An 11,668-nucleotide genomic window follows, 5' to 3' on the forward strand; every position below is an offset into this window, starting at 1 on the left:
AATCGATTAATGAAGGAGTTGGTGATGAATTTAATTGGCGATAACTAGGACTGGATAATAATAAAATTAGATTTTTGATAAATTATCGTCAGTAACGTGGACAGAAAGACTACGTGGATAAAGACGAATAATAGAAGAGCTAGAACAGTCTGGAAAGTTCAGAAAATGTTCATTACTTTACTGTAATGTAGCCTTTGAAATCAGGAAAAGACAAAACTTATGTCCTATCATGATAAAACGATCATCAAAATCTGAGAGCAAATCTAGTCTCATATCATGATATCGATATAATATCAATATATTGCCCAGCCCTATTGACAACTAATCGGTTAATGACTAATCATTGCAGCTGTACTCTGAAGACTATAGGTTCTTGTGACACTCACTGACACACACTCAGAGCAGATTGAGAATAGATGGCGGTTTTCTGATCTTAATGTGCTGCATGTTATACCTGTTGTTAGAGTACACACACACACACACACACACACCTCAGAGAGTGATTTTGTATGAGTGAGTGAATATTATCATGAAATGTTAAAATAAATTCAAATACTTTGTAAATAAATCTTTTCTAGAGCTTAAAATCCAAACTGATTTTCCATTATATCCTTCATACTTTTGCCAATATGGCTGTGAAGTTGACATTAAATTTCATTTTAATTGGTATTAAAAAGGTCTTAAAAAATCTTAAATTTACCATAGAGAACCCTGGGGGTATCCTGAATGTAAGATTTTAATTTAGTAAGAATGAACTGTCCCTCTACCTTTGCATGAAAATATAATAATAATAAAAATAATAATAATAATAATAATAATAATAATAATGGTAAACCACATTATTCATCCAGTAGGATTACAGCTGTGAACTACACCATGTTAGCAGCTAGCTGGATATTATTAATAAATGGAGCATAAAACCTTTTGTGACGCATGTTTTTTTTTTTTTTTTGTACTTTTCTTAGAAAAGGGAACTGTGTTGTCTCATCTGTTCTCTTCAGTGGAAAATGTGAATAAAAAGCCACAAATCAAATATTTTTTTTTCTCTTTTTTTAACAGCAGTGAGTCTCTTCCATTTCAGCTCTAAATTTGTATCTGTTTAGGCTACAGGCCTGACTCAGAGGGCCATTAACACCTCCCTATGTTATCACCATCTAATGATGCATCGTAATTAGAGGTTAAAACACACGGAAAGGTACTGTAGGCTGATACTCCCCCTGCTCTAGTAGAGGTGGAGCCCCACTCACCACCACCAGTAGAACCAGCAACATCACACTGCCACCCTGTGGACGGCTGCAAAACTGCAATTGACTGTATACTGTCTTTTATTGTCAGCTTCCTTTAACACAGTGACATGAAACAATGTTCCTCTACGAGCTGCACAGAGCAACACAAGAGACTACACATAAGAACCTATACAAAATTACATAAACAGACATAGACCTTCCCAGGACTACATAGCCCGGGTGAAATTAAGCACTGTTAACAGTGCCAGGTCAGTACCTGTGCATCTGTGGCAAACACTTCATCACAGGTTAGTTATTGATGTCACTGAGTAAATTACATCTATGCTGATTGTATCTGCAGATTGAAGCAAATCCAAGAAGAGTCTTAGGGATGGCCATAAAACACCTGTTTTTAGAATAGAGTGTGGCTTCATAGTCTGTTCAGTCTCAAACAGAGGGTATTTTAATGTTAATAATTCATTAAATTGAGTTGACCCATCCTCTAATAATGAACCTTGTAAACAGCATAAAGTAACCCCCAGTCCCAGGGCTGAAGTTCCTTCCCAGTAAACCACTGTTCCCTCGCTAAGATTGTAAAGAGATGTGCTCCCTTGGTTGAAAATGTAAACATAACTGCTGTAAATGTTGACAAAAACGTTTAAAAGAGTTTAAACATTTGTCAACTTCTATGATACTCAGCTCAGCTTAAGTTTAACCAGTGTAGCTCCAAACAAAAAAAGTCTGTGCTAAATATTTTAAGTTGAAATGTCATCTCAAACTTGAACTGACTGTTTTGTAATTTCTGACTGTATGGTCTCCTCTCCTCAGAACATTGGGAAGAAGATGTCTTGCCAACAGTTTATCAGTAATCTAGACGGTCTCAATAATGGCAAGGATTTCCCTAAAGACTTATTAAAGGTACAGTCCCTCTCCGCCTGAGCCTCAGAACTGAAGTACGTCTCTGTAGTTGAAGTAAAAGAAATCCAAGAATAAAGAAAAAGTTTAAGATTTTTTTCTCTTTATTATTGCTGCGCCCTCGCAGGTCTTGTATAACTCAATCAAGAATGAGAAGCTGGAGTGGGCAGTGTGAGTATGCATTCTGTGTTCACATAAAGGAGAAGTATTTGGAGTGTGCAAGTTTTTAAGAAGTAAGTACACTTGAATAATGTGCTGGTTCAGGTTTATCTGAATGGGTGTTTGTGTGTGCAGTGAGGAGGAGGAGCTGAGGAAGAGTCTGTCAGAGCTGGTGGAGGAGCAGTGTGAGGGCGGGAGTAAGCGTGTTGCCAGGGTAACGGACGGCAGTAACCCTTTCATCGCCATACCCATTCTCTTAAATGCCGTCACCTACAAACATGGAGTGCTGACCCGCAAAAGCCACGCCGACATGGACGGCAAACGCAGTGAGTGATCACACACACACACACACACACACACACATGTTTGACTGAAGTTACTGTAAACATGTGAATGTGACAGAAGAGTAAATTTTTTTTCTTCACTCTCCTCTCTTCAAGCCCCGAGGGGTCGGCGTGGTTGGAAGAAGTTCTATGCGGTTCTGAAGGGGATGATCTTGTATCTCCAGAAGGTACCGCATCTCGTCCTCTGCTCTGTTACCATAGAAACACACATCCACCACTGCTGTCATTGCGGTGGTGGATGCTGCTAGCTGCTCTGCTGTGTGTGTGTGTGTGTGTGTGTGTGTGTGTGTGTGTGTGTGTGTGTGTGTGTGTGTGTGTGTGCTTGTGTGTGTGTGTTTGAGAGGGAGTGAGCTAGAGGGAGCACTAAGAGAGGAAATGAGGCAGGGCTTCTCTACTGTGTGTTTGTCTCCCCCTGCTGGTAGGAAGGCTGTACTATCCACATGTAACACTGAAATATTCAACCTGAATAAACTGAATTAGCGTCTATTTCTCTGTGATATTTTAACTATGTTTTAACTTGATTATTACTGATTATATAGGTTTACTGTTTTATGTAATGAGGACTGTTCCTCTGAGTGAAGTGAAGTGAGCCATTTTAGGCATTTGTGTATTATAGATACGCACTGAATGCAAGATACTCTTCTGCTCTCTGCTATAAGAGACAAAATGACGAAATGGACTGAAACATAACAACATGTACAGGCTCCATATCATAAAACCTACATTTTATGTCTGCCTGCAGAGTGGCTACAGGTCCTAAAACGTCCTAAAAAGTGGGGCAATCATCAGTCAAATCTACACAAGGAAGTTGACTAGATTTATTATGACAACAGCATGTCTGTAGGCAAAATGAGACAAGATGGCATTTGCCTATTTATTTATTTAAAAGCAATTTATAAACTATGAAACAGAACCATAACAATAATAATAATAGGCACTGGGAATCCTACCTTGATATTGCCTCAACTGTAGTGACAGGCATGTTAATATCATTAAGGACAAATATATTTTCACAGGAATAATTGAACAAATGTTCTTTAACCAGATATTGTGGTTTTATCTTACTTATAATCATGAACTGACATATGTATTTACTCCAAAGAATATGACTGTATTTTTACTTCACTGGAGTCTTACATTTAATTTGCTGATACATGTACATGTTTTTTTTATCTGGTACTTTCACAGGATGAGTACAAGCCTGACGCCGACATTTCAGAGGTGGACCTGAAGAACGCCGTGCGGATCCACCACGCTTTAGCCACTCGTGCCACCGACTACAGCAAGAGAGCCAACGTGCTGAAGCTCAAAACGTCAGACTGGAGGGTCTTTCTGCTGCAGGCCCCGTAAGTCACCCAAGTTTTCAACACGCTTCATAAAGTTGAACTCGGAAGTACAGGAAATAAGACAAATAATATGGAATTTTTTATTTTATACATATATGATTTGAATTTTTTGTAACTCCTGAAAAGGATAAGCTGATGTAGAAAATAGATGAATGATGGTGATGACCTGTTTCTATGTTGTGCCTCTCCTCTCTTCTGGCTAAAAGATTTCTTCAGGTCACTGAAAAATGACTGATTACATCTGCATACGAGTATGATGTGGTACCCAAATCCACTGTCATTTTAATTTGCCCGCAGTAGAATTTATCTTGGGTCGACAGGACAAATCTCTCCTGATGTTTTTGTAATGTGTAGGTTTGTCATTTTGATAAAAATCAAACAAAGTTCTTGAGTATGAGTCAAAATCTTTTCGAAGGTCACACAGCCTCCTCTTTGCAGTGTGTCTGCAGAGTTTGGTAGTCACAGGTGATATGTAAGCTCAAATATAAACTCTCTATTCTGCAGTGCTGCTGCTGTGAACATGTAACAGTCAAAATCGCAGTTAATTTGCTGAAAAAAAAAATATCCCTTTGAATTCAAAATATTTCATTTAACTCTAAAAGATCAAGATTGTTCATATAGGCACACAATGTCAAAATAATAGTTTATTGATAGAGATGATGACATAATTTAAACTACATTCTGTGAACTGGAACAATTTTCTCTTGCTGTCATTTTCTGCAGCCCGTCGAATGTTCCAGGCTTTTTCTTGCAGGAGAACCTGTGTCAGGTGCACAACAAAAGAAACATCAGTCAAGCAATTTTCGCTGTATGCACTCCTCAGCTGCTCTCTTGGCCTTCATCAACCCCTCACTGCACTCTCCACTTTCTCTATTTCCAGAAGCGAGGAGGAGATGATGTCCTGGATCTTCCGGATAAACCTGGTGGCAGCGCTGTTCTCCGCTCCGGCCTTCCCTGCCGCCATCGGCTCCATGAAGAAATTCTGCCGGCCCATCCTGCCGTCCTCATCCACCAGACTCAACCAGGTACACACACACACACACACACACACAGATGATGACATGCAGTAGGAACAAGAGCATCTATAACACTCTATTGGCTTATATTTTACTCTTGAAACAAAATATACTATTGTCAGTGCTGCAATAAATGACTAATCATGACTGATATTTTGTATTGCACATGATATACAGTTTATCACAGCAGCATGCACCATCCCTCTACATTAAAAATCTCTACGCAGGGTTGGGCATTTTAACATATTCTATTTGTGTCCTTGCTTGCATCTGATTGGCTGTGTTGGGGGTCTTCCGGTTTTTGTCCGGCCTGTGATTGGTGCAGGAGGAGCAGCTGCTGAGTCATGAGAGCAAGCTGAAGCAGATGAGCCTGGAGCTGGAGGAGCACCGGAAAAACTCGCCCTCAGCCGACCCCAAAAGCCGCGAGTGGGAGGAGTTCCGGCTCAAAGAGCACTACCTCACGTACGAGGTACAGGCTTTACAGAGCTTCGCTTAATTTGACAGTTTTTTTGTGGTTAATTTCTATGTTTGTTTTTCAGCTAAGAGACCAAAAGACATGACAGATGGCCAGTGTCACTGCTGTTTTCTCTTCATACCCATTCTATTTTAGTACATCATTTATAATATTTAATTAATTTACAATATATATTTATTTGTTTTATTAGTAGCCAGGAAGATAGTCGGTTAGCACATTTTAAATCTCATGATAACTTCATCAGTTTCTTTTATGCGATTTAAATCGAGTTTGAATCATGTTAGGTTTCTTTAAGTGTCTTAAACTGTCAGTTCTTATATTAAAGGGATAGTTCGGATTATTTGATGTGGGGTTGTATGAGGTATTCATAGTCAGTGTGTTACCTACAGTAGATGGAGGTCGACACACGCTCAATTTGGAAAAGCAGAGAGGGGCACCAGCACAGAGGCTAAGCAATGTATTGCTGTGGACAGGGTCAGCAACAAAAGGTATTTTAGACACTTAAAAACTTCCATGCGAAAAATCTTTTCACCACTTAACTTTGCCTTCAGACAGCCTTCTCTGTCGGGGAAATCACCGTTACATAACTCACTCATAACTCATAAATATTGTTATTCTAAAATAAACCAATCTCCATCGGTGAAATCACTTATTTTTACCTTAGAGAAGATGGGAGCTGCTGGTCTCTGGTTTTGTGCCTTCAGTGTTTTAAAAGGTTTGTTTGGATTCACCAAAGTCATGCATTAACACAAACAAACTAACAGCAGCAGTAGACAAGCGACTCCCATGTTCTGCGAGGTAAAATGATCGGAGAGAGGGATATTTGGCTTATATAACAGCAGCTTTCTGATGGAACAAGGCTGACTGGCTGCAAGGTAAAGTGATGAAAATATTCTAAAGTATATAGTGTACACTTAAACAGATTTGGACCAAAATATCTAAAACACCTTTTGGTGCTGACTGGCATCTACTGTGGGTAATATACTATTGATAAGCACCTCATAAACCCAACATTAAATAATATCCCTTTAATGCCTCAATCAAGCAAAGGAAAAAACAGAATCTGTCAAAATTAAAAATATATGTTAAAGCTATCATGAATAAAGCCAGTACTCAGGTGACAGTTTCTAAACTCTTCTTTCATCTTCTTTTGATCTCACTTTCTTTCCTCCTCTCCTCTCTCTGAGCAGAAGACTCGGTATGAGACGTACATCAGCCTCCTGCAGGCCAAAATCCGTGCAGAGACGGACGACCTTGAGAAGATTGAGGCCAGCGTGATGGGCGGCCTGATCATGGAGGGCGGCCTGGCCGGCCGCGAGTGCCATCTCCGCAAGACGCAGTCCTCACCGTCCATCAGCCAGGCTCATGGTGGCGGGCTGAACGGGAGGGCCGCCGGATGCACTGCCCCGGGACAGAGGAGCTGAGGGGAGGAAGGAGGACCAGAGACCCACAAAGCAACATCCCTCCAAGCCAAACTAGCTTAATCCTCCAACTGTGTTTTTTTTTTTTTTATCACATTTTCTGTTTTGGGCTCCTTCGTTCCTCTTGACCGTCACTATCATTCCCAGAATTTATCAACCCTGGTGATAAGTTTCTGTCCTTGAGCAATAGATGAAGAAGATGAAGAGCTTGATGCCCGACAGGTGACCCCGCCAAACCTCAGTTCTTTGAACTTTTATTATTGCACATTAAAATGATCATAACTGTGATCACTATTTATAACAACATCAGTATTATTTTGAAACGAAACTCAGAGCAATGCAGTCGTCTTTAGTTGAAATGTGTTTTTAGTTACGAGCAGAACTTTGAGTAATTTATGATGTATTATTTTAAGGCCAGATAGAGAACAAAGAGAGGCGGACTGGTTTGTTTGTCCTCTCTGTCCTGCAGTCCAGGAGTCAGGCAGTGACTCAGATGGAGATGGTACTACTGTAGCATTTTGGCCTGTTTTTTTCTCACTCATGTTTACACACCCAGCCACTCACAGGCGTGTGTATGGACCTACATTGCAGTATGGGTGGTGGAAATACAACATATCTGTCCCAGAGCTACAAAAACTCTCAAATGAACTTCTCAGAAGGATCAATCCCTGCCATGTATAGCATATTTATTTATTTATTTAATTCTACAAACCTTTATTCACCCCAGGAAGGGTTTACACTCAGCGTGCTTGCTCTTTTTCAGCGATTTACGTCTCGACATTCGTACAGTTAACATGCGTTCGTAAGTGTAAAGGAGCTGCCAGGTGGAACAGCCATGGTTTTAACTGTTCACTAAGCTGTTCCACCAGAGGAACTGGAGGTTGAGTGCCTTACTCAAGGGCACCTTGACACTAGTTGTTGAGGGATTTGGAGAGTGTTAGTCAGAGTGATCACAAGTCTGTGATTTTTTTTTTAAGCTGCCGCTACCCCAAATACTGACATGTATTCAACTCTGTTTGTTTTTCTTACAAATCTGAAGAGGATAACGGTATGTGAGTGATTGAAAGCACTGTGCCATGTTCTGTTTTATCCTACAAACTACTCCTCTTATATATCAACAGAGTGCACTAAGTTGATAGAGCTGAGATGTAACGATATATGGTTGGGTGTGAGCTTTCTCAAGATCAAAATGAAGGGCAGAGCAGCAAAGTGTGGGTGGGAGGCGTACCGTATGAGTGGGTCAGCTGGTGTATATGTGTTTTTTTAAGTGGTTCCAGTCGAGATGTTGAAGCTGTGGGCAGCAGGAAGCAGTAAATATAGCAGGGTCATGTTTTTGTATGAAGAATTTCTTGAGCATGTTTGGTGAGAAACAATCTGATGGCCTCCTGCTGAATAAGATCGCCATCACAAACAGGCCTCGATCTCTCAAAAGCATCTTCATCAGAGGTGGCCATCATCTTCATGACAAATGATGTACCTTTACCTCTACAAATAGAAAATCTAACCAATCTATGTTCATGTTATAACATGTCATATGGACCTATCTTAGCTTATTTGACCTCGTACTGGGCATTTAGTAGCAGTGGTGTGTTTCTGAAAGACATACATGCATAGATGTGGCGTTGACCGCTTTGGCTTGTTGCTGCGATGCATCAACGTTGCTGTCATACTGGATCAGGCAAGACTGACCTGTGAACAAATACATGTACATTGTCAGAATAAAAAGCACTATAAGATTTACATTCTTTACATGCTTCATGTCGGGATCCAGCGTCACCCTGTTGGAGTTTATTTTGCAATAATGATGTGCTTACTATACATTATCTCACTTATTACATGGCCACTTATTTAAAAAAAAAAAATATATATATATTCTATTGATTTAAAAATAATTTTATTCCTCCTCCAGAGTTTATACGTAGAACTGCATCCATAGCAGTGCTGCCATTCAGAAAGATCAGACCTTAGAATGCTGCAGTTGACCAATCAGAATTGAGTATTTAACAAGGCTGTGTAATAAGTGGGATAATGTACAGTAAACAGGTCATTATTGAAAATAAACCCCGGCAGTATGGTGCAATGACCCTGATGTTTATTTCTCAATAATAATCTTTTCATTGTACATTATCCCACTTATTATACTGCCACTTATTAAAAAAATCTTTAAATAGACACAAAATATTGATTTACAAATGATTTCACTGATTAAAAAAAAATATTTTATTGATTTAAAAATGAGTTTATTGCTCTTCCAGAGTCTGTGATTAAAACTGCATCCATAGTAGCACTGCTATTCAGGAACAACAGACCGTAGAATGCTGTAATTGACCAATCAGGATAGAGTATTTTAACAAAGCCATGTAATACGTGGGATCATGTACAGTGAACAGGTCGTTATTGCAAAATAAACCCCATCAGGGTGCTGCAATCTTAACAAATCTGTGAAATAATCAATGGTTAATGATCTACATACAGTTGGAGAATTTTTTCTCCTACTTATTTCACGTAGATCATGAAACCTTGATTATAAAAATGACTCATAAATGGTCCAATATGGCGATGATGCTGATGTACAATCCAAGGCGAATGTGACGTCTACGTATGCATGTCTATGGCGTGTCCTACCCACTGCTGCCCTTCCTAACGGATGAGGATGTTTTTGGGAAAGCAGGTCCTGGCGTATCTTAGACACAGACCGGCTGATTGGAGAGTGTAGCAGCAGGACTGCTCCAGCTTAACGTGCAAAAGTCAAGAAACCTGTCAGCGTACTGGAGTGGAGAGGGTAAGAGCAGCAAAACAACTCCACCAGCAGAGTAGCCATCAAAACATCCTCCACGTGGGTGAAGAGAAAGAGGAGGAGGAGGAGGAGGAGGAGAAAAGACTTGTTTTCTAAGAAGAAGAGGCTGGTTTGGTTTTCTAAGTAAGACCGTGTCTGCCAGCCAGGAACAGGCAAAACAGACATCCAGCACACATTTTTTCCAAACAGAGGAACACAACATATTAAGGCTGTTTCTCATGAAGGAGGACTTGTGTAATTTTGTGAGGAAGTGGGGATGTGGTGAGAGGGGGTGGCGGTACCGCTGTTTGTGAGCACCTTAATCGATCCCAGCCCAACCAAACACACACTTTTCCTCTTTCTACGTAATTAGCTTATGACACAACTGTAGATCAGTGAGCTTTAGTGCCCCCTCACTCAGCCTCAGCGTGGCACAGAAGCATGTTGAGATAACCAGAGCCGTGGATATCAAACCGTATGAACAATCGTTATCTTTGGCTCTGGACACAGCGCTTCTTTCTGCTTCGTATATCACATTAATAGTGACTGACGGGGTCTGAGAGCCTTTTTGGGACTTGGCTGGACACCTGGAATCACAGCTGGAATCCTGGAAGCGGATCCTTGTACAGACCAAAATGCTGAAGCTGAGTTTTCAGAGAGGAAGAACCATTTTATAAAGCTGTATTGTTAGAATAAATAACTGCTTTCTTACAGGGAGACGTCCCCTTATAGTCACTTTGGCTGTCGTGCTAACCATTGTTTCCCGATGTTCTAGGGTAGGCCTGTGCTGTAATATAGGATTGTGACGAAAAATATTTGTTGATTGTTATGTTTTATTTAAAAGGAAAAAAATGACAACTTCGGCACTTTGATGTCAGCATTGGATCTGTCTTTTTGTTTGTATATCGGAACTGTTTTTTGACAGGATGCTCATACTATGTAAAGGACATATTTACTGAATATTTAGTCTGTGCTTCATAAAGTAAGCTTTTATACAGATCATTGTGGTTGTGATTTATTAAGATCTCTGCTAAAAAAGAAAAAAAAAAAAGGTTTCCAACAATTTCCAGCATAGGAAAATGCACTTTTTGATCTTAAAGTCATCCAGTTACACCGATTCTTGTGGGACAAAACAGGGTGCAGTATTGAAAAAATTAAACCATATGTTCAGACAAATAAAATTACATGTATCTATCAAACATGTGCTAAGCTACTGAGATAAGATTTGATGCAACCTCCCAATTTGTTTTTCTTTTTCATCAAAGTATTTTTTTTTACTGTGCCATCAGTTATTTTGTGTCAGCAAACACCAAAAACACAAATTAATTTTCACTCACATTATGCAAGACCTTTAAAAACTATACACTTACTTTCATCAAGGCTGACAGAAACAATAAAGGAATTACATTAAATATGTATATAAATATATTAAAAACGAGGTCAGAGTGACAGCTGCCCCTGATATCGCCTGATTTTATTACATTTTACTAGATGTTTGACGGTGTTGGCAGAAACTGTAGACACAGCTTTGAAACCTTATGGAACAGGAATGTGTCATGGAAAAATAACTTTGCTCCAATATTAGATAGTATTAAGGGGACAGTTCATCACAAAATCAAAAATATGTAATTTCCCCCCGGCATGTAGTGCTGTTCATCCATCTAGATCAGGTGTCTGCAACCTGTGGCCCTTTACCCCCTTTCCAGTGGCTCCCTGTGGCTCTGGCAAAAAAATTATATGGAAATGAGTAACAGTTATTTTTAAAAACATTTTAATTTTAATTTATCATTGTTGTCAGTTTATGCTGTAAAAATAAAAAGAGCTGAGAAAATTAAATATTTCAAGAAAAGGTACTGCAGTAGATTTTTCAGCTTTTCAAAATTCAAAAATCATTTGCAGTACTTTGCCTTGAAATTATGAGTTGTCTTAACTTATTTTTGTACAGTGTAAATGATTCTTACATTGTCCAAATATAAAAATATGTAGCCAA

General features: G+C 39.4%; 1 protein-coding gene across 2 annotated transcripts in view; it reads left to right on the top strand.

The window, feature by feature from the left end:
* The window catches only part of psd2 (pleckstrin and Sec7 domain containing 2), a 50,422-nt gene extending 39,747 nt beyond the window's left edge, over positions 1-10,675 (top strand). For both annotated transcript variants that reach the window (XM_084718766.1, XM_084718767.1), the window contains exons 8-15: positions 2,055-2,144; positions 2,269-2,312; positions 2,436-2,626; positions 2,741-2,811; positions 3,833-3,990; positions 4,871-5,015; positions 5,332-5,475; positions 6,672-10,675. In XM_084718766.1, coding sequence (XP_084574892.1) covers positions 2,055-2,144; positions 2,269-2,312; positions 2,436-2,626; positions 2,741-2,811; positions 3,833-3,990; positions 4,871-5,015; positions 5,332-5,475; positions 6,672-6,905 — 1,077 coding nt within the window. In that variant the 3' untranslated portion in view covers positions 6,906-10,675. The remainder of the gene's footprint in view (positions 1-2,054; positions 2,145-2,268; positions 2,313-2,435; positions 2,627-2,740; positions 2,812-3,832; positions 3,991-4,870; positions 5,016-5,331; positions 5,476-6,671) is intronic.
* Positions 10,676-11,668: the final 993 nt, after the last annotated feature.

Source organism: Lutjanus erythropterus, chromosome 5 (assembly GCF_056507025.1).
Source record: "Lutjanus erythropterus isolate fLutEry1 chromosome 5, fLutEry1.hap2, whole genome shotgun sequence".
Taxonomy (NCBI): domain Eukaryota; kingdom Metazoa; phylum Chordata; class Actinopteri; order Lutjaniformes; family Lutjanidae; genus Lutjanus; species Lutjanus erythropterus.